General features: G+C 32.9%; 6 protein-coding genes across 8 annotated transcripts; 3 read left to right on the plus strand and 3 right to left on the minus strand.

Moving 5' to 3' along the window:
• Nucleotides 1–203: 203 nt before the first annotated feature.
• Nucleotides 204–3,134, plus strand: vtd (RAD21 cohesin complex component verthandi). Its single transcript, XM_068301850.1, has 8 exons — nucleotides 204–516; nucleotides 574–858; nucleotides 1,051–1,174; nucleotides 1,249–1,428; nucleotides 1,493–1,742; nucleotides 1,808–2,537; nucleotides 2,606–2,767; nucleotides 2,916–3,134. The coding sequence occupies exons 1-8, from the start codon at nucleotides 259–261 to the stop codon at nucleotides 3,039–3,041; spliced, it is 2,115 nt and encodes a 704-aa protein (XP_068157951.1). The 5' UTR covers nucleotides 204–258; the 3' UTR covers nucleotides 3,042–3,134.
• A 146-nt stretch (nucleotides 3,135–3,280) lies between these two features.
• Snap25 (Synaptosomal-associated protein 25kDa) lies at nucleotides 3,281–9,844 on the minus strand. Of its 3 annotated transcripts, none has more exons than XM_068299442.1 (8): nucleotides 9,690–9,844; nucleotides 9,018–9,114; nucleotides 8,899–8,940; nucleotides 6,527–6,575; nucleotides 5,446–5,563; nucleotides 5,226–5,354; nucleotides 4,995–5,139; nucleotides 3,281–4,898 (listed from the first exon to the last, which is right to left on the minus strand). In XM_068299442.1, exons 2-8 carry the CDS (start codon nucleotides 9,111–9,113, stop codon nucleotides 4,836–4,838), a joined length of 642 nt encoding a protein of 213 aa, XP_068155543.1. In that variant the 5' UTR covers nucleotide 9,114; nucleotides 9,690–9,844; the 3' UTR covers nucleotides 3,281–4,835. The 3 variants fall into 3 exon arrangements, with proteins under 3 accessions (XP_068155543.1, XP_068155541.1, XP_068155542.1); XM_068299440.1 differs by lacking the exon at nucleotides 6,527–6,575 and adding an exon at nucleotides 7,739–7,787; XM_068299441.1 differs by lacking the exons at nucleotides 6,527–6,575; nucleotides 9,690–9,844 and adding exons at nucleotides 7,739–7,787; nucleotides 9,289–9,306.
• A 685-nt stretch (nucleotides 9,845–10,529) lies between these two features.
• Nucleotides 10,530–11,629, plus strand: ND-MLRQ (NADH dehydrogenase (ubiquinone) MLRQ subunit). The gene is made up of 4 exons (XM_068299635.1): nucleotides 10,530–10,621; nucleotides 10,683–10,736; nucleotides 10,802–10,948; nucleotides 11,423–11,629. Exons 2-4 carry the CDS (start codon nucleotides 10,695–10,697, stop codon nucleotides 11,483–11,485), a joined length of 252 nt encoding a protein of 83 aa, XP_068155736.1. The 5' UTR covers nucleotides 10,530–10,621; nucleotides 10,683–10,694; the 3' UTR covers nucleotides 11,486–11,629.
• Nucleotides 11,630–11,690: 61 nt separating this feature from the next.
• LOC137584301 (E3 ubiquitin-protein ligase RNF19A-like) lies at nucleotides 11,691–14,884 on the minus strand. Its single transcript, XM_068299634.1, has 9 exons — nucleotides 14,573–14,884; nucleotides 14,120–14,262; nucleotides 13,619–13,835; nucleotides 13,375–13,528; nucleotides 12,985–13,314; nucleotides 12,779–12,915; nucleotides 12,618–12,715; nucleotides 12,081–12,545; nucleotides 11,691–12,012 (listed from the first exon to the last, which is right to left on the minus strand). Exons 2-9 carry the CDS (start codon nucleotides 14,255–14,257, stop codon nucleotides 12,010–12,012), a joined length of 1,542 nt encoding a protein of 513 aa, XP_068155735.1. The 5' UTR covers nucleotides 14,258–14,262; nucleotides 14,573–14,884; the 3' UTR covers nucleotides 11,691–12,009.
• A 174-nt stretch (nucleotides 14,885–15,058) lies between these two features.
• Arfip (ADP ribosylation factor interacting protein arfaptin) lies at nucleotides 15,059–17,152 on the plus strand. The gene is made up of 5 exons (XM_068299849.1): nucleotides 15,059–15,513; nucleotides 15,576–16,101; nucleotides 16,176–16,356; nucleotides 16,419–16,526; nucleotides 16,681–17,152. Exons 1-5 carry the CDS (start codon nucleotides 15,309–15,311, stop codon nucleotides 16,723–16,725), a joined length of 1,065 nt encoding a protein of 354 aa, XP_068155950.1. The 5' UTR covers nucleotides 15,059–15,308; the 3' UTR covers nucleotides 16,726–17,152.
• On the minus strand, nucleotides 17,062–17,605 carry Dph3 (Diphthamide biosynthesis 3). Its single transcript, XM_068299850.1, has 2 exons — nucleotides 17,388–17,605; nucleotides 17,062–17,323 (listed from the first exon to the last, which is right to left on the minus strand). The coding sequence occupies exons 1-2, from the start codon at nucleotides 17,493–17,495 to the stop codon at nucleotides 17,171–17,173; spliced, it is 261 nt and encodes an 86-aa protein (XP_068155951.1). The 5' UTR covers nucleotides 17,496–17,605; the 3' UTR covers nucleotides 17,062–17,170.
• Nucleotides 17,606–17,638: the final 33 nt, after the last annotated feature.

Here is a 17,638-nt window from a genome sequence, read left to right on the forward strand (position 1 = left end):
ATATTAATGGGAAAGGCAGGAAAACTCGTAAATTATTAAGGAATATTGATATATATTAGTTTCCTAAATATTGGGCAACAAATTGCTGGAAAAATGACGAAACAGTTTATCATTTCTCTACACTAGTTTTCTTGCTGACGAGTACCCTTAACACGCTTCGTGAATGTATACAATAATGTTATCGATTAATTGTGTAAAAGTTATCGAAGCGAATGTATTTGTGTAGTTAATAATTGGTAAAACTGTATTAGAAAAACAATGTTTTACGAACATATAATATTGGCCAAAAAGGGCCCGTTAGCCAGAATATGGCTAGCAGCACATTGGGACAAAAAAATAACAAAAGCGCATGTTTTTGAAACAAATATTGAAAAGTCAGTGGAGGGCATTCTGCAGCCCAAAGTGAAATTGGCGCTCCGCACCTCCGGCCATTTGTTGTTGGGCGTCGTGCGGATCTATTCAAGAAAAGCCAAATACCTTTTAGCCGATTGCAATGAGGCGTTTGTCAAAATTAAGGTTTGTGTTTGTTAAATAGTGAACAAGCCAGAAAAACTAAAATCTTCTATTTTATAGATGGCATTTAGGCCTGGAATGGTTGACTTACCAGAAGGGCACAGGGAAGCAAACGTCAACGCAATTACATTGCCAGAAGTATTTCACGACTTCGATACGGCTCTGCCGGAATTAAATGACATAGATATCGAAGCACAGTTCTCCATCAATCAATCCCGGGCAGATGAGATCACCATGCGGGAGGACTATGGCAGTTTGTCACTCTCATTGCAGGACGATGGCTTTGGTGACATTGGTTTTGAAGCAGACACTCCAGAAATAATGCGAGGATCCTTATCTGCAAATGTGAGTTTCTAAATACATTATCGAACGTAGTTTCTTTAAGTGCGGAGCTTTTTGAAAACAACATTTTACACTTTAAAAAATATAATCAATATAAGAAAATGTTCCAATAAGAAAAACCATTTAAATTTCCTAAGGTACAATTGACGAAAACATTTCAAATTGAGTTATAATGTTCTTTTGGTGGTTTTTCAGGATCAACTATTCCAAGATGATGTGTTGGCCGATGTTGAATCAAGTGACCCAAATATAGGATTGGTTCAAACCGAAATACCCGATGACCGCTTAGACGGAGATGGATTTGGAGATTCGCTGGGACGTAAGTAACTGCTTTAATCATAGCTTTAGTATGTAAAGCAAACTAATAATTGTTTATTATTCATTGTATATCAGCACCGGATCTATTCGTTGATGATGATGACCTGTTTCGAGAACCTCCACCAGCTGAGAGTATAAGCAAGGAAGTTCCACCAGTCAATATGGCAGACGACTCAGATGATGGCGTTGACAATTTCGATAATGTGCCGTCACCTGCCTCGTCTTGCGCCAATTCAATTGTTGGAGAGAAGGAAGGTGTGTATTGAAATTCATGTAATATTGTGTAGTCAGAGATAAAAAGTGAAATTTGTTTTTCCAGATAATAATGAAGATCCAAACATCAGTAACGAAGTAGCATTGAATGACTCAACTTTAATACAAAATGAGGACGAGGGATTCGCACTAGCTCCCATTGACGCAACTGTCTATAAAGGATCTACAAAGGCAAAACGCAAGAGGAAGCTTATAATAGACGAAATAAAGAATATTTCTGGCGAGGAAATGAAAGCGCAGTTAGCTGACACTTCGGATATATTGACCACTCTCGATCTTGCACCACCCACAAAAAGGTATAGTTTAACTTTACGGCAATTAAATACATGGATTCACAATATAAATTATTCATTTCCCAAAGGTTAATGTATTGGAAAGAGACGGGAGGTGTTGAAAAACTCTTTTCGCTACCATCAAGATCAATACCAGCCAGAGCGCTATTAAACAACTATAATCGACAACTATTATCGCATTCAACGCAGTTGGAAGACTTCACTTGCGTCGCTCCTATGGATGTTCTAGGTATTGAGCTGTATGCACATGAAAACGAGACGTCATTACTCATCGTAACGAAAAAAGGACGAAAGCGAAAGAATGAAATATCTGCACTTTCTGCAAATGATCCAAATGAGACACTTACTCAAAGTCTGGCAGCTCCGGATATGATTAGAGAAAATGATAAAACATTAGGATTGTCTGCAGTATCATTGGATAATGTTACAAAGGAAACCGAAGGCGAAACCACGATGTTTGATAATATGCGAAGTCCACCTCTATTATCATTTAATGACATGGAACAATTTTCTACATTAAACGAGCTACCACTTACTCCACGAAATTGTCAAAACGACATGGGAGATGACTTTCATCATGAGGATTTATCGCCCAGTGGTTTGGATCATGGCCAGATGTCTCCGGTACATGATGGTGAAAATGATTCCATTCCCAACCTACCAACCGACCAAATCAGCTCAATACTTAACGAAGCTGATATAAGACCCATTGGAGATGTCCCTTGCTTTAATAATAAGTCATGTGATATATCTACCGATTGGAATGATTATGATTTTGCACCGTCCGTTCCAGTTCCGGTAAGTTGTAAATAGACTAGTTATCCAAATTTCTAGTTAACGAATCGTTTTAAAATTTGTTTTTGCAGAATCCCAATGAAGAACAATTGGAGAACGAGACGGATGAACAATTTGAAGAAAGAGTTTTAAATAAAAGGGCAGCTCAGCTGTTCAACGATGTTAGATCGCATTTCACTAATAAAGATCAATTGCTTCTCTCACAATTAACAGTCCGGAACTCAAGGAAGCAGGTAATTTCAATATTTCAATTCATAATCCATCAATTATGCTTGAAAACTCTTTATTATTTTAAAACTACTCAATCTATGACTATATTTGAATCTTCATAACTTGAAACTCAGCGAAAACTAATTATTTTCTTTTTATATTTCATTTCAGGCGGCCCAAAGGTTTTATTCTCTTCTTGTATTAAAGAAATGTAAGGCGCTAAATATTACACAACCTGCGCCTTATGCTGACATTACAGTAACACGTGGCCCAATGTTTGAGAATCCGAAATTATAATTAGCAATAATTTTTATTATCTAAGATTTAATTATATTATATTTTAAAAGAATAATAAATAACCTGTTTAAGTTCCCACTTTTATTTAAATGATTTAACCGTTTTTCTATTGTCGGAAGGTTAATGGCGTTAAGAGCTTATAAAGTTTAATAAACAAATTGACATCTCTCCCCAAAACTCTGCGTTTTAATTTAGGGTTTAGAATTGTGTGTTTAAATCAGGCACAATAAAAGAAACAATTGACGAGATTAGAGCAATAATTTATTAATTCAGATCAAATATAATCTTCTCAATAGTGATAGTGTTTGCTGATTTACATAGTACTTCTGCTTGGAATAGGATTTTAATAACATTTCAAAGTGAGCAAAAAATGTTATTAATATCTTGTTTTTTTACATTTTCATATGTATACCATTGGAGAAGAATATAAGATTTGGTATTTCATAAATCTAAATCTAATGTTAAAATCTTGAAATATACATTTTTACACGTATTATATAGTGAATATACAATGTTTTCATAGAACACTAAAATATTATTAAATCGTATCAATTGTTGAACAATGTTCTTTTTCATTTTCTTTAGCTCATTCTGTCACAGAAATGCCAATTTAATTAACCAAAGTTATTTGTGGTTGCTATTAAAACACTGAACGGTTTTAGCCCTCTTGTATTCAGCGATTAAATAGTTGGCATCATTTTTTTTCTCATGACCCTTGAGCTGTTCTTGATTTAAATAATAAAAAAGGAAAAAAATGGAACTCAGGGCTGTAAGTAGACTTTTTGCTGTTCGTGTACGGTGCATAATCGATTCAAGTTTATATCTTTATTCCATCTAATTATTAAATTTGGCTATATATACTTTTATTATATTCAACTATGGTGTTTTTATATTTATCAAGCTTTTATGATTTTAACAAAGTTATATAAATGAATCGGTTTTAAGGCCACCTCGATTCCAAAATAGTTTATTTGCAGCCCTTTTGAAATATAAATGATTTTCTTACAAAATACAAATTGCATTTCATGTACGATTTTAAATTTGTGAAAATGAGTATTTTTTTTACTTTTAATTTATATTTTTTATTCATATTTGTTTTATTAGAGATTTTGAAAAACGAAATTGAATATTATAACTACTCTTTATGGGGGAAAACTTATTAATTACATAGTTTCCACTTGGATTTTTACAATTCTTTCTCTTTCGGGGTTCAAATTTAGAAAATCCTTGGTGAAAATCTAGTTAATTATACTATTTTTTTTAACAAAAATTGATTTAGAATCTGATTTTGAATCCCCAAGGTTACAAGGTGGACAATTTTGTTTCATATAAATAACCCAATCAAAAGTATCATATACCTCAACAAAAAACTCAAATAAAATCATTTAGCTGAACTTTGTCAAATCGATGTGTTCGAAAGGGTGGATTTAATATAATATAAGGACTGAGTTTTTGAAGTTATATTATACAAATCCAATAGTTTTGCTGAGCACGTATGTATTTATGAGTATTTTTTGTTTTTTTTTTTTAAATTATTTCAAGATCCGAGATTATTATCGCTGCATAATTATATCACAACAAAATGTTTCTTTTTTTAAATTATATTATATCTATTGGAGCACTAATTATCTAAATGAAATTATGAAATCTTTTCAAGCCGAAATATAACTTAAGCAAAAATCTGTATATATGTATGTATGTATGTATGTTGTTTGAATGGAATACTCTGAAGTGTATGTATGTATGTATGTTTGGGTGTATTATGTATGTACATTTCATCATCTTGTCATCCCATTATTTTAAAAGCTGATGTGCTCTTTGGTTGGCTACAGCTATTCTTGCTTCATTCGATTCACCCTGTAAAGGAAACAAAGAAGAAGAAAACAATTTGAATATATGTATGTATATTCTCGCCCGATCTTCAAAGTAAGAGCTACTCTTATTATTACTTACCTTGCGATTAATTCGATCAATTTGACGATTTTGATTTTCCAGCTCGGAGCCCATATCAAGGGCCATGTTTCTGAGGTTACCAATCATCGTATTAACCTGTCCCATGTTTTCTTCCATTTCATCTTCCCTAGCATCGTTCGTAATTCTGAAAACAAATATGATTTACGTAGTAAATGTACTTGATAATTGACAAACAAATATGTGATTTTGTTGACCAAGTTTATGTCGTACCTGCCAATATAACCAGCTTGTGCCATCATTCCATTCCTGTCATCCATTACCCTCTGTGGCTGGTTATTCACAACTTTTCCATCGTCATTTCCTTTCCAAGTGCCATCATCTTCTTTAAATGACTGGCTCCTGGAAAAAACAAACGTAAATTTTTTGAAATTAAGTAATGATAACTAATTACTACGTAATATTTTAATTAAAAGTTGCTTTTGATACATACTTATTGCACGGTAGAACGCAGATGCCGCAGCATTTCTCCATTCCACTTAAATTTTTTTCTGCCTCTCTCATGTCTGCATTTATCTGATCCATTCCTTCTTCAATTCGATCAAGTTGCTCTGAAGAGAATTATAAAGTCGGTTAGCATGGCCTAAATGTTTATTTCTGTATGTTTATTTGTAACGGACAAATCGTGCAAATGAATTATTTTATAATGAACATTAAATATACAACATCCTACATGACATTTCAGTTAACTTTTGCTTGAGATATTGGGCCCAAGATACATTTGAAGACCACTTCAGAATCAAATAACTTTATTATTTGTCGACTGCAAAATTTCAATTACATTTTTATTTGTCTACCTGCTTTCACAGTCCTTTCAACACAGGCAAAGCTTCACCATTGGCCAGATTGTCTATATATCTTTGCATTCTTAGTGAAACATTCAGTATTTCATTTGGTTTATTACACTTTTTTTTCAGTCAACAAAAACATTTTAATATGACTGTCAATGTATTTCACTTTACACTTTCAATTCACAATACACAACTCACACAAAAACTTTTTAAAATTATATTTAAAATTTATAAATAAAAGCAACGATTAGATTAGATTTCAAATCATCAACTTTTAATATAAAATAAAGAAAAGTGCTGTCAAAGTAAATTTTGATGGTTCCCACACAACTTTATGGGATTTTAGAAAGTCAAATGAAACTAAATAAGATGATACGATAAGATTACGATCCAGGAAATGCAATATAAAATGCCAGCTTTCTTTTTTTTAAAGGAGTAAAGGCCAATTTTTTGCAATATGTAATTCGATATTGAAAGATATTTTTAACAGACCATCTTCTTTACCATTAAACCTACAACCCCAATTAAGTTAAGTAGACACTGCTATGGGAAACGTCTTAAGTCTTATAAACGGACAAGATATAATAATTTAACACCTGGTAGCGGAAAATACATCAGAAAAACGTGGAGTTCTCTGTACGTAGATAAGGTCCATTAACTATTTTAATAGTTATCCCACATCACAGAAAATTCTACACAAACAATTAACCAAAGTGTTCTTACCTCCTTGCTCATCCAACATAACAATGCTTCGCATTCCAACTTCCGCACTCTAAAATACATGTGCATTTTTAAAAAATATTAGCAAACTCCGAAATTAAAATAAAAATTACTACACTCTCAGTTTATGTTTAAAGCTACAATATGTATGTACAGATAAATCTAAATTAAAGGATGTTTAAAAACAACAAAAATTTCGGCTTATTGCCGAAATTCAAACTAAATATAAAGTTTGTAGATCTGCGGAAACATTCACATTGAACGATTGGACTTAAATGGCTTAAAATTATATATAAATTTGCAAGTTTAACATGGTACTCTTTTTAACGACTTCAAAATCGATTGTCGCATCACGATCTGAAGATTATTATACCCAATAGCAATAGGCCAGCAAACAAACTCTTCAGAACTTACAAAAGATATCAAAATATAGTTAAAACCATCAATCTAAAAGAAGACCAGAGGCAAGATCTACTATGTAGATAGTAAGTCTAACAACGCTAGATGAGATAATCCGTAGAAAAGAACCCAAACTATTTTCACATCTATTTAGAATCTATTGAGGTTTGATCCTGATTCTGATTCTGCTTACGCCCAGACTGAACTAACCATTATTTGTCTAATTATTATCATCCATTGAATTCTTTTGAAATTTTATTTAGTGTTTCGATATGCTGTGATGTTCATGTTTGAAATTGAATAATTTAAATGTTATTTGGAAAAGTATTGAAGTATCTGTGGCCTTTACTTCATGTCTTAATGGAAAAATGTACTAGTTATATATATGTAGGTATATAAGTTGGTTAAATAAAAAACATTCTAGAAAAAGCGAAGAGTATTTGGATAAAAAATTTAAAACTGAAATTATAATTTTCGGAATTAAGAAATTAAATATTTTGTTTCTTTTTTTGGACCACTGTGGATTTGTGTTTTTAATTTAAGCACAAGTTGTTTTTGTTATGCTCATCTTAGATTGAAATGTGAGCTCGTTGTTTTTGCATGTCACGTTGGTTTTGTTATATATATATATATATTTTTTTGATTCGTTGTATTTGGGCAAGTCGTGATTGATTTGTATTGTAGGTAGCTTTTGTTTCTTTTTTATTTTTGATAATATTTTGATATAGTAGTAGGTATGTTTAGTTGGTATAGGTATGGGTATAAGTATATTATATAGATGTTGTGATATATTGTTATGTTTAGTAGTGGACTCACCTCCTTGATCATCAAGGGCTACAAGTGTACGTATTCCTGCTTCCTTGCTCTGGGTGTGCGGCAAATTGGAATGTAAATAATTTGTTAAAGTGTATAAGTATGTGTTAATACAGTATAAGTATGTACGAACTAAGAAATAATTGTTTTAGTATAGTAAATTATTTTAGAATTAGTTTTTTATACTTATGTATTTGCAATAAAAACAAAGTAGTTTTCTTTTCATAATTTTCGAATCTCTTGGCATACATGTATGTACGAGTAGGTATATTAGATTAAATGGATAAACTTCAAATCAATACTCTATCTGGCAATCCTATAATAATTAACTTATTAGAAATACTTGATCAAGCAAATATTTATTCTAATCTGTCTGTCTGGGCTAAATTTTTGCGAATATACCACGACTAACATGTGTATATATCATCAATTTCTTGCTGAAATAGGAACCTAGAACATAATTATGCTATTTGTCGACCATTAATATTCAGGATCAAATAAATAACCGCCTCTCTTTATTTATTATTTTTATACGTAACTAGGACAATAAAGAATAAGTCCTGTGGGGCTCCTAACCTCACAATGATTCGGGATACAACTACAAAATTAGAGTAATTCAGATGTTTGTCGAATATTAGGACAAAATATCAGAAAATATATTTAAATGTGTTTGTGTATGTATACATATGTAAATATAAAGAAATTGGTCAAGATATACATATTGTTGAAGTGTCTTTAACCCAAAATATTTCTAAACACATTCAGTAGGAGCGCCAAAATGGTTAAGTGAAAAAAACCCTTAATCGGACAACTGGGAAAGGAATAACTTTTCCACAAACTGTCATACCATAACGGCGAACACTAAGACCTTCTAGGGATATCATCTGACTTACATATAACGAAATCGGTTTTGACCTTCAAAGGATTGGATAAAATTCATGCATTTATATACAAATATGCAGCTGGTAGCAAATTTTTTCATATTTTTGTTAAACATATCTTAAACTAAACTTATTTATTCGATTGCAATATGGAAAATATGCGGACTGACAAACGAATGAGCAGACAGACAACAAATTAATTATTGTAAATTAAACATATTTACAAAATTATAGTAAAGTTTAAGAAATTATTAAAAAAAAAAAAAAAGGAGAAACACTTACCTCTTCGCAGAGAGCAAGCATCCGTCTTGTACTTTCCAAGGACTGAAATGAAAGTGTATTACATTTATTTTAGCTTGTGAGTTACTGAATTAATAAATAAATAGACTTAATAACATTACCTCATCAGCAGTCCCTTGTGCTTTTATCTGGAGCTCCTCTAGTTCCGTTTTAGGAACCTGAGGGCCAGGCGCTTCTTCTGCAGGATCTGCTGGCATTCTGTAAATAGACACAAGTTTAGTTTTTAATTATAAAACGTTTAGTGTGTAATAAATAAGTCTTTTGTTTGCATTCTTTATTGATTGCAATCTTCTATAGATAGTTTATCTCAGAAGATAAAATAAAAATAATTAAGCTAGAGCTATTCGGTAATTTGGTATTGGTATTCGGTACTTGTTTTTCTAATAGATGTAATCTGTTAATGTAATTTAAAGAATATTGTCTGGTTCCCGTATGAATTTGCTGTTTGAAAATTTTAACTCTGATATAAATAAATTATATACAGAAATTGACTAAGTAATGATGCACGTGACTTTATTTCTCCGATTCTGCGCACTACTTCAATTTTCTGCTGTTGTGTAAACGTAAAATCAATAAGCTTCTGCAAATGTAATCTACAAAGAAAATGTTTGATACCAAGCCCCTTCTATTGTTTTTCGACATAAACAACGTTATATGTATATTTAGTTAATAAAGGTGTGTTTAAAACTAAAAATATTTAACTGTCATATACGCCTCTTCTATTTTTTTAGAAGAGGTTCAAAAGGGTTTTTTTTAAATATATAAATACATACTTGTTTAATAGGTTTTTGACGTCGACTTTTCAAATATAGTTTGTTAAGTTTGCTTTTGGTACTTTTTAGGAAGCCCAAAAACACAGAAAAATATTGCTTAATTTGGGAGTGTTGTTAGGTACTGGACACAAACTTAAAACAACCAGATTCCTTTATATCCAAATCTCTGTGGTCTCTATGATTGCGTGCGCATGTCCAAAAGTATTTTTTAGATAACAGTTAGTATATTCATTGGTTATCAAAATTTTAAGTAAATATACGTTGCATATTACAATTTGTTATATTTTTTAGTTCCTAATATTATAACTATTAGATGGCCTTTAATGCTTTTTTAATTTATTTGATTAATATAATCGTTTTAAAGATTTTTTAAAGTGTCTGAAGACACTTTTGAGCGGTGGAGGGTTAATGAATAAAATGTTTACTGCATTTGCTTTTGACTAACCTTGTCAATGATTAACTATGTGTTTTTTAAAACAACTAGATTAATATTCGTTTTAAACTACTTATGTATAAGCGTTAAGTCAGTAAAGAAGGAAGCTGACAAGAGCATCTGGGCTAAGATATCGCAATCTACTCTGATAATGCCGCTGCAGTTAAAACAACTACTAGCGAATACTAGCAAAAGTGACCCTTTAACCGGCTGCATTACTACCAATTCTTTGGGCACCCATGTCCGTAAGTAGACCAAAAGATCAAAGAGCGCGCCAAAAAAAAAACACGATAGGTTTTGCTCCGATAATGTTGATTAACCGATAGGCTTGCTCCGATAATGTCAATTACGATAGGTTTTCGATTTCGAACTGGTTCCGGAAGCGATATTTATGCGCAGATTGGTTCGATACATCATCATCGATATTTTGCCTTATACAAACACATCGATAACAGCTCCTCAGCTCTAATCGACCGTCACAACAAGAACAATTTCTTAGGTAATTTTCATATAAAGAAAATTAAATTTTTTGGCTTTAATACATTCGTTTTTCTCATTAGAAGCAAATCAAGATGCAAGGACTGGGATTGCAAAGTATAAAGAAGAACCCAGCGGTAAGGAAACACCTTCGAATTGAGTTTTATAGGTTACATAATCATTTGACATTACTTTTTTGCAGCTCATCCCGCTGTATGTTTGCGTTGCAGCTGGAGCTATTGGTGCAGTCTACTACATGGGTCGCCTGGCCACTAGAAATCCAGATGTGACATGGAACCGATCCTCCAACCCAGAGCCATGGCAAGAATATAAGGACAAGCAGTATAAAGTAAGTTTAACAAATTGCGCAGCTGACGTAGATGTGACTAGTATGTAGATAAAATCATGCAGAGGGGTTGTACATAAGTAATTTAATTTGTATTATTTTTCATCAAAATATTTACATAATAAGTACCTGAAATGTTTAATACACAATTAAGGTGGAACCGTGTTTGTTAAGAATAGAAGTCACAATGGCTCATTAAGCTTATCAAGAGTTAAATGTCTTCCCACACACTGCAGTTTTTTTCATATTAAAGTACATATATTAGTTTTTATCATCTGTTTTTCACCCAACACAGTCTGTTATTTAAATAAGAAGGTTCGTAATAGGTACTGAATGAGTTACAACCTGATATCATAGTGAAAGAAATAGATAATTAATTAACCAATGATTTTCTTACCACTGCACTTTATGTATGGATATTAATTTGTTAAGAATGTGAATCGATTTTAATGAAATTTTTATTTTGTTTCTTTGCAGTTCTACTCCCCGGTCAGAGATTACTCGAAAACAAAGAGTGCTGCTCCCAACTACGAGGAATAAATTAAACTTTTATTAACATGTAATTTAAATAAAAATGTTAACCAATTACATGTGTATGAATGGTTGCTTATTGCAAAGCATACAAACTTAAATAAAGAAATAATATTAGTAGGATAAATTCCGCGCTACCAGAAAATAAGTAAATGAACCTTTTTTTGAAAGTGGTTTTCATAAATGTGGAAGATCCAGGATACACACTTTAAAATTTTTATTCAGTACCAGAGCTTAAGAGGAAATCCATCTTTTTGGTTTTATTTGTATATTTTGATTGCGATTAAACTAACAATTTTACATTTAAAAATGTTGAAAAATTATTAACAAAAGCTCGACACTTATAATATTTATTATATTATTTTTTATTGGCACTATATAGTTAGTGTATTGGAAGATTTGTGCAGAGATGAAAACAATCAAAAAATCTACAAGTGTGAATAGCACATCGACGATTGATTTCGGAGGACTGAAGAAATTTCTAATTAAATTTCAAGTAGTATCATGCAAATATGACTAAGCCTTGTCATGGGTTACTGAAAAAAGGTATTCGATAAGTAGTTGGTAAAGTAATAACAAAACAAACAAGTTTAATTATACTTACACCTTTATAGTTTGTTACGGATCCAGCTAATATAATGCTGGATGTTGTATTATTATTTTTAATTGCTTTGCTATTATCAATAGCGGACGAGCTATTCGATGGAACACATTCAGAGACTCCAAGAGTTTCAGTGCATTTCGTAATTGAATCGTGATTTAAGCAAGAATCTTCGACTTTCACATCACATGAGGCACTATTACTGCTTTCCTCACATATGCTGCTACCATCAGGATTTTTAGTTTGTTCAGTCGTGCTAAAATCCTCGTTGTTAATGCTTTTATTATCGACATTGTAATGGGCTGCATAGCTATTTGACATTTTTTCATCAAATTTTAGATCATCGTTTTTAGAATTTCCACATCCGGCCCTAATAAGTGATACTGGCACTATACCATATACGTAAAATAAAAGTATTGGTACCCCAACAGCAATAGCGAGACCAGCTAAAATTGGTGCGACTAATATCTGAAATTATTAGGAACACGAATAAACATTGTTCATAGTTGATCGACCATACTATCGTATATATACACATACCGATGCCGTTACGCCAATTGCAACGGATATGTTACGCTTTTTTCTTTGTGTCGCTTTGTATTTGTTTAATAATTTTCTTCCCGCCCATACCGGAACACCTAAAATATTAAATTTATAGCAATAAGTGGTCTGAAGACAGAAATTTGATCTAAAAAATATACCAATAACGATCGATGGCACAGCAATTCCAGCCAAAAGTGCAATACCAACTGGCGCTCCTATAAGGGTTCCGATTTGCCATACAATTTTCTTCTTTCTAGACCATGGCTTTTTACCCCAAAAAGTACACCCAGACGGACTAAACGGAATAGATATTAAAAATAAAAGTTTTTTATTATTTATCAAATAAATTGTGCATTTAACTCACCTCAAATAATGTAGGTCGCTAACTTCCTTCATACATAGCCAACAAAACTCTGAGCCACATAAAGAACACGCCATATGATTGCATGAACCATCGTTCATTTTAACAATTAAAACTTGACATCTAGGACATGGCTTTATTTCATCAGTCATCTCTAATGCAAACGTACCGGAAGAGGTAAGAGCATTTTTTTGACGAGAACTTCGGGCGGCATCACACGTTTGATCAGGGTGCCAAACAGCCTTGCAATGATAGCAAAAACGCGTACCACAGTTCGGCCGCTCACATTTGATCTCTGGGCAGGATGCGCATCCCGTTGCAATCACGGCATAGCTGAAAGTATAAGTTTTTGGAATTAAAGAAGTTGAGCTTATGACAAGTAAAGAAACTCACTTGCAATCTGGAGCAGGGCACCATCGACAGTCAGGATCAGTAATTAGATATCTTCTTATTGTGAAATCGTGATACTTGTTTTTTATGTCATTGTGGTCTTGCAGTAATTGTTCCACGTTGTTCGGATGAATTCCAATTGAGCATTGAGGACAAGCTAAATTTAAATTTAAAAAAGAAAAACAAATTATAATAAAATTAGAATATCTTTTCTTAAAAAAATAGGAGAAAAAAATGTTTTCATTACCTATATCTGTGCGGGATTCACTTATTTCATTTTTCAGATACTTAATTAAACAACTTGTACAAAACTTGTGGCCACAAAGTTCCAGCGTAAAAAATGGGACATCAGAAAATTCTTTTATAAAACAAATGTTGCATATTCCCTGATTGTCAGACGATTCTCCGTCGCCTGGTGGATCAGACGACAAATCAATATTTATAAAATGGGATTCGTTCTTTACCTGTAATTCATAAGTTAAAAATTGATTTTGAAATTATTATGTTAAAGTCCAAATTCTTTCTAGATTTCGTTGCTTGTAAAGTGTACGTTTCAGATTGATCATATATTAATTATCTAACAAAATTAACAAATTAAACTTTTCGATAAGCATGATTTGAAGTACTACTAATTGTGTTGTTCTCGCTCTTTGTTATCTATAGGTCTATTTAATCAAAATGATCAAGAAGCGTAACTCAGTTACTAAGACACTTTTTATTAATATTATAAGTATTCCATTCTTATTACCGTATCCGGAGATTCTTCTGCTATTTGTCCACATTCCACATCGTTTAATATTTGATTACGGTTACTTTCAGCTAAGCGAACCGTCTGCAGTAGAAAGCGTCGCAACGATAAACCCTGATTCGGTGTCCGCCTAGACATAATATCTGAAACAAACAAAAAATAAAAATTGTACATTCTGCAAAAAAAACTTGAAATTATTTATTTTATTTTATTTTACAAATCACTAAAGAAATTTAACTTGACAAATGGACTACTATAGATTAAAGTTATTTTTATCTTTGTGATAAACCTTTCACTTTATTATTTTATTTATTAATGACACATTAGCGGGATAAATAATAGAGTTGGTAAATTTAAATTTAAACGGAAAACACAATAAGTACTTGCGATTAAAAGGAAAAATTTGTTGGGCAGAAACTTTTTCAGGGCACTGTACTATTAAACTATACATACATGAGTGTCGAAGGACACCTTGGATCTTCGCTTCGAATTTCGCAAACAATATTTATGTGAAATTTTACTATCGCTGGCTATTTTTTTACTGACATAGTATTTAAATCACAATGCCATTACTTGAGGTCCAGAGATTTGTACACAAACAATAAACAGTATAAAAAACAACGATTAAAAACTATCCACACACTCTGGATGTGGGAGAAACGGCAAAGTCGTTATAATTGATTGAACGAATCCACCGAACTCAATGTATTGTTAATATTTCTATATTCTATATATAAAGGCAAACAAAAACCACAAAAGAAACAATTTTATTAATTGCAGCCCAGCGAACATTTCAAGTGATCCGAATATTATACGACAACGTTTTACCAACACGAGATAGCCCAATAAACATTTTTGCGATGTATCCGGATAGATACCCCTATTCTTCGATAAAATAGTTATCAACTTTTTAAAATATAATCGGTTTTTAGCGAAAACGGCGAAAGTGCGTTTATCAACACTTATAATACCGAGTACAAAAAAATTAAACAATTCGATTAAGAAAAAATTAAGCGATATTGGTGTAGTTAATCGAGCCTCATGAATTCTTATTGGTATTGCATTATCTAGAAGTATAATATTAGCGGCGAGTTGAATAAATTCGGTTCTTGTCCCAAAATCATCACCTTCCCCTGCTCCACCGCCGCCGTCGAACGATTTTTCTTGCGCTGAGTAATAAATTGATAAAATGGCTGAGCGCGAGCGTAGCATACACGAAATGCTAAAAGACACGCCATCCATGAACGACACCTGCGGGGCAGTGCACACCGGCACAGAAGGAGGCGGCATTGGAATGAATATGGGGATTAGTAGTAGTAGCCATAGCATTGGTAGCGCAGCCGCTGGTGGAGGTATTGGACCACCTAATAGTTTGCCGTTAAGGAATCACTCGGGTAATTAGAAGCGGTATTTTAAACTAAATTAGCGACTTAAACCTTCTGTCTATTTGCTATAGCACCCACTACTCCGATGTCTCCTATGACTAGTCCCAGCACTCCTGGCAACGGTGTTCTAACCTCGGCCGATGGCAGCGGCAGCCTAATACGTACAAGTGCTTCCAAAATTGATAGTCTCAAGAATTGGAGCATATCCACCTACAAATGCACTCGTCAACTAATGCTGGAGAAACTGGGTAAATCGCAGCGCACAGTGGACTCTGAATTAGAGGCTCAAATTGAACAATTACGGGAAACGCAGCGAAAATATTTATCCATTTTACGCCTGACACGAGCGTTTAGCTCACATTTCCATCATGTGGTTGTTACTCAGCATGCTCTGGCCGATTCATTTGCGGATTTAGCTCAAAAGAACCCTGAACTCCAAAAAGAATTCACTTGCAATTCGGAGACACAACGAAATTTAACCAAAAATGGTGAATTGTTGCTAAATGCACTTAATTTCTTCATGTCATCGGTGAATACACTGTGCAATAAAACTATAGACGATACATTGCTTACGATACGACAATATGAAACAGCAAGGTGGGTGATCCATAATGGGATTAAAATTTTATAATCATTTTACACTTATACATTTGTTGTACCCTTTCAAATAGAATTGAATTTGATGCCTACCGCATGGATTTGGAGAATACCAAGCCGGAGGTGACACAAACAGCTGCTGGTACCGCTACTGCTCTAGAGGAATCCCAGCGAAGTTATGCCCAGCATAAGGAACAATATGAGAAGTTACGGGCTGATGTGGCTGTTAAAATGCAATTTCTTGATGAGAATCGCGTAAGATTATTAATAATCCAATTTGAATAACACTTCTGCTAATGCAATTATCATTTTTACAGATCAAAGTGATGCATAAGCAACTGATTTTACTGCACAATGCAATTGCTGCTTATTTTTCGGGTAATGCCATGGCACTGGAAAGCTCATTAAAACAATTTAATATCAAGGTAAGTGATTTTGAAGTCATAAAAAATACAGATACATTTACATGGACTTCTTAAAAAATTCAACCATATCGAAAGTAATAGTTCGTCAGATTTGAAAGATAATTGTTTTGAACGCTAGATACTAATTAGATTATTGATTTCCGTTTAATTTTAGCTTAAATCTCCAAATGCTGTCACTGGCTCCTGGCTGGAACAGTAGTCCTCGAAATATCTGTCGGCATTTGCTGCTTCTATACACAATCCCTTCGTCTGTCTTTGCTGAACGAGATCGCTCTCTTTAAAAATAACAATTCCATCTTAAATTCGTAAATATTATCATTTAGGTCAAACTCTTAGAATTCCTAAAAAAAAGCGGGAAGTTTGATTCGATACATTTCCAATATATATTACTACAATATATCCCCTTTTTGTTTGTTCACTTTTAATTTCGTTTAGTTATTTTCGAATTTTGACCCAATTTTGCTGAAGTGCAATATTAATTCAGAACTCCCCTATGTATGTGTATTTGTTTTAACTAATTTATATGCTAAACACATTGTAATGATGTAGCATTGTTTACTAGTCAACGTATTATTTACAATTAAATGGGAAACTATATTAAATAAAACTATTTATAATTACACCAACTTTTTATGCTTATATATTTAATTCTTCTCCAATTTTAATTCGCTGAGTTTCTCATTTAAGGCCGCTGACTCATCCTCTTCGGCCTTAAACATTTCTGGATCGTAGATGACTTTAATAATTAGCGAACAACTAGGACAGGTGGCCACTTCTTCACCCTCAATAAGCTCCTCCTGCAAAATGTGCATTGACTTCAAGTGGGTATTTAATTTTAACGATTTGGTGGTCTAGCGTTACCTTGGAGATTTGAAATCGATCGCCGCATGGACAGGGATAGTAATACATCTCCTCCTCCTCGTCGTATTCGAAATCCTCAATTTCAACCTCGTCGTGATAGATGCTCATGGCATAATAAATAATGTACACCCAACTAACTAATATTAACTAAATATAATAGTAATTACGCTGCCGCTTTAACATGCACGTTGCGAGTCAAAGGGTTGTCAACTTGGTAAATAAAACAGCTGATCGACAGACAATAACTAGAG

Source organism: Drosophila tropicalis, unplaced genomic scaffold, assembly GCF_018151085.1.
Source record: "Drosophila tropicalis isolate 14030-0801.00 unplaced genomic scaffold, ASM1815108v1 contig_878, whole genome shotgun sequence".
Taxonomy (NCBI): Eukaryota; Metazoa; Arthropoda; class Insecta; order Diptera; family Drosophilidae; genus Drosophila; species Drosophila tropicalis.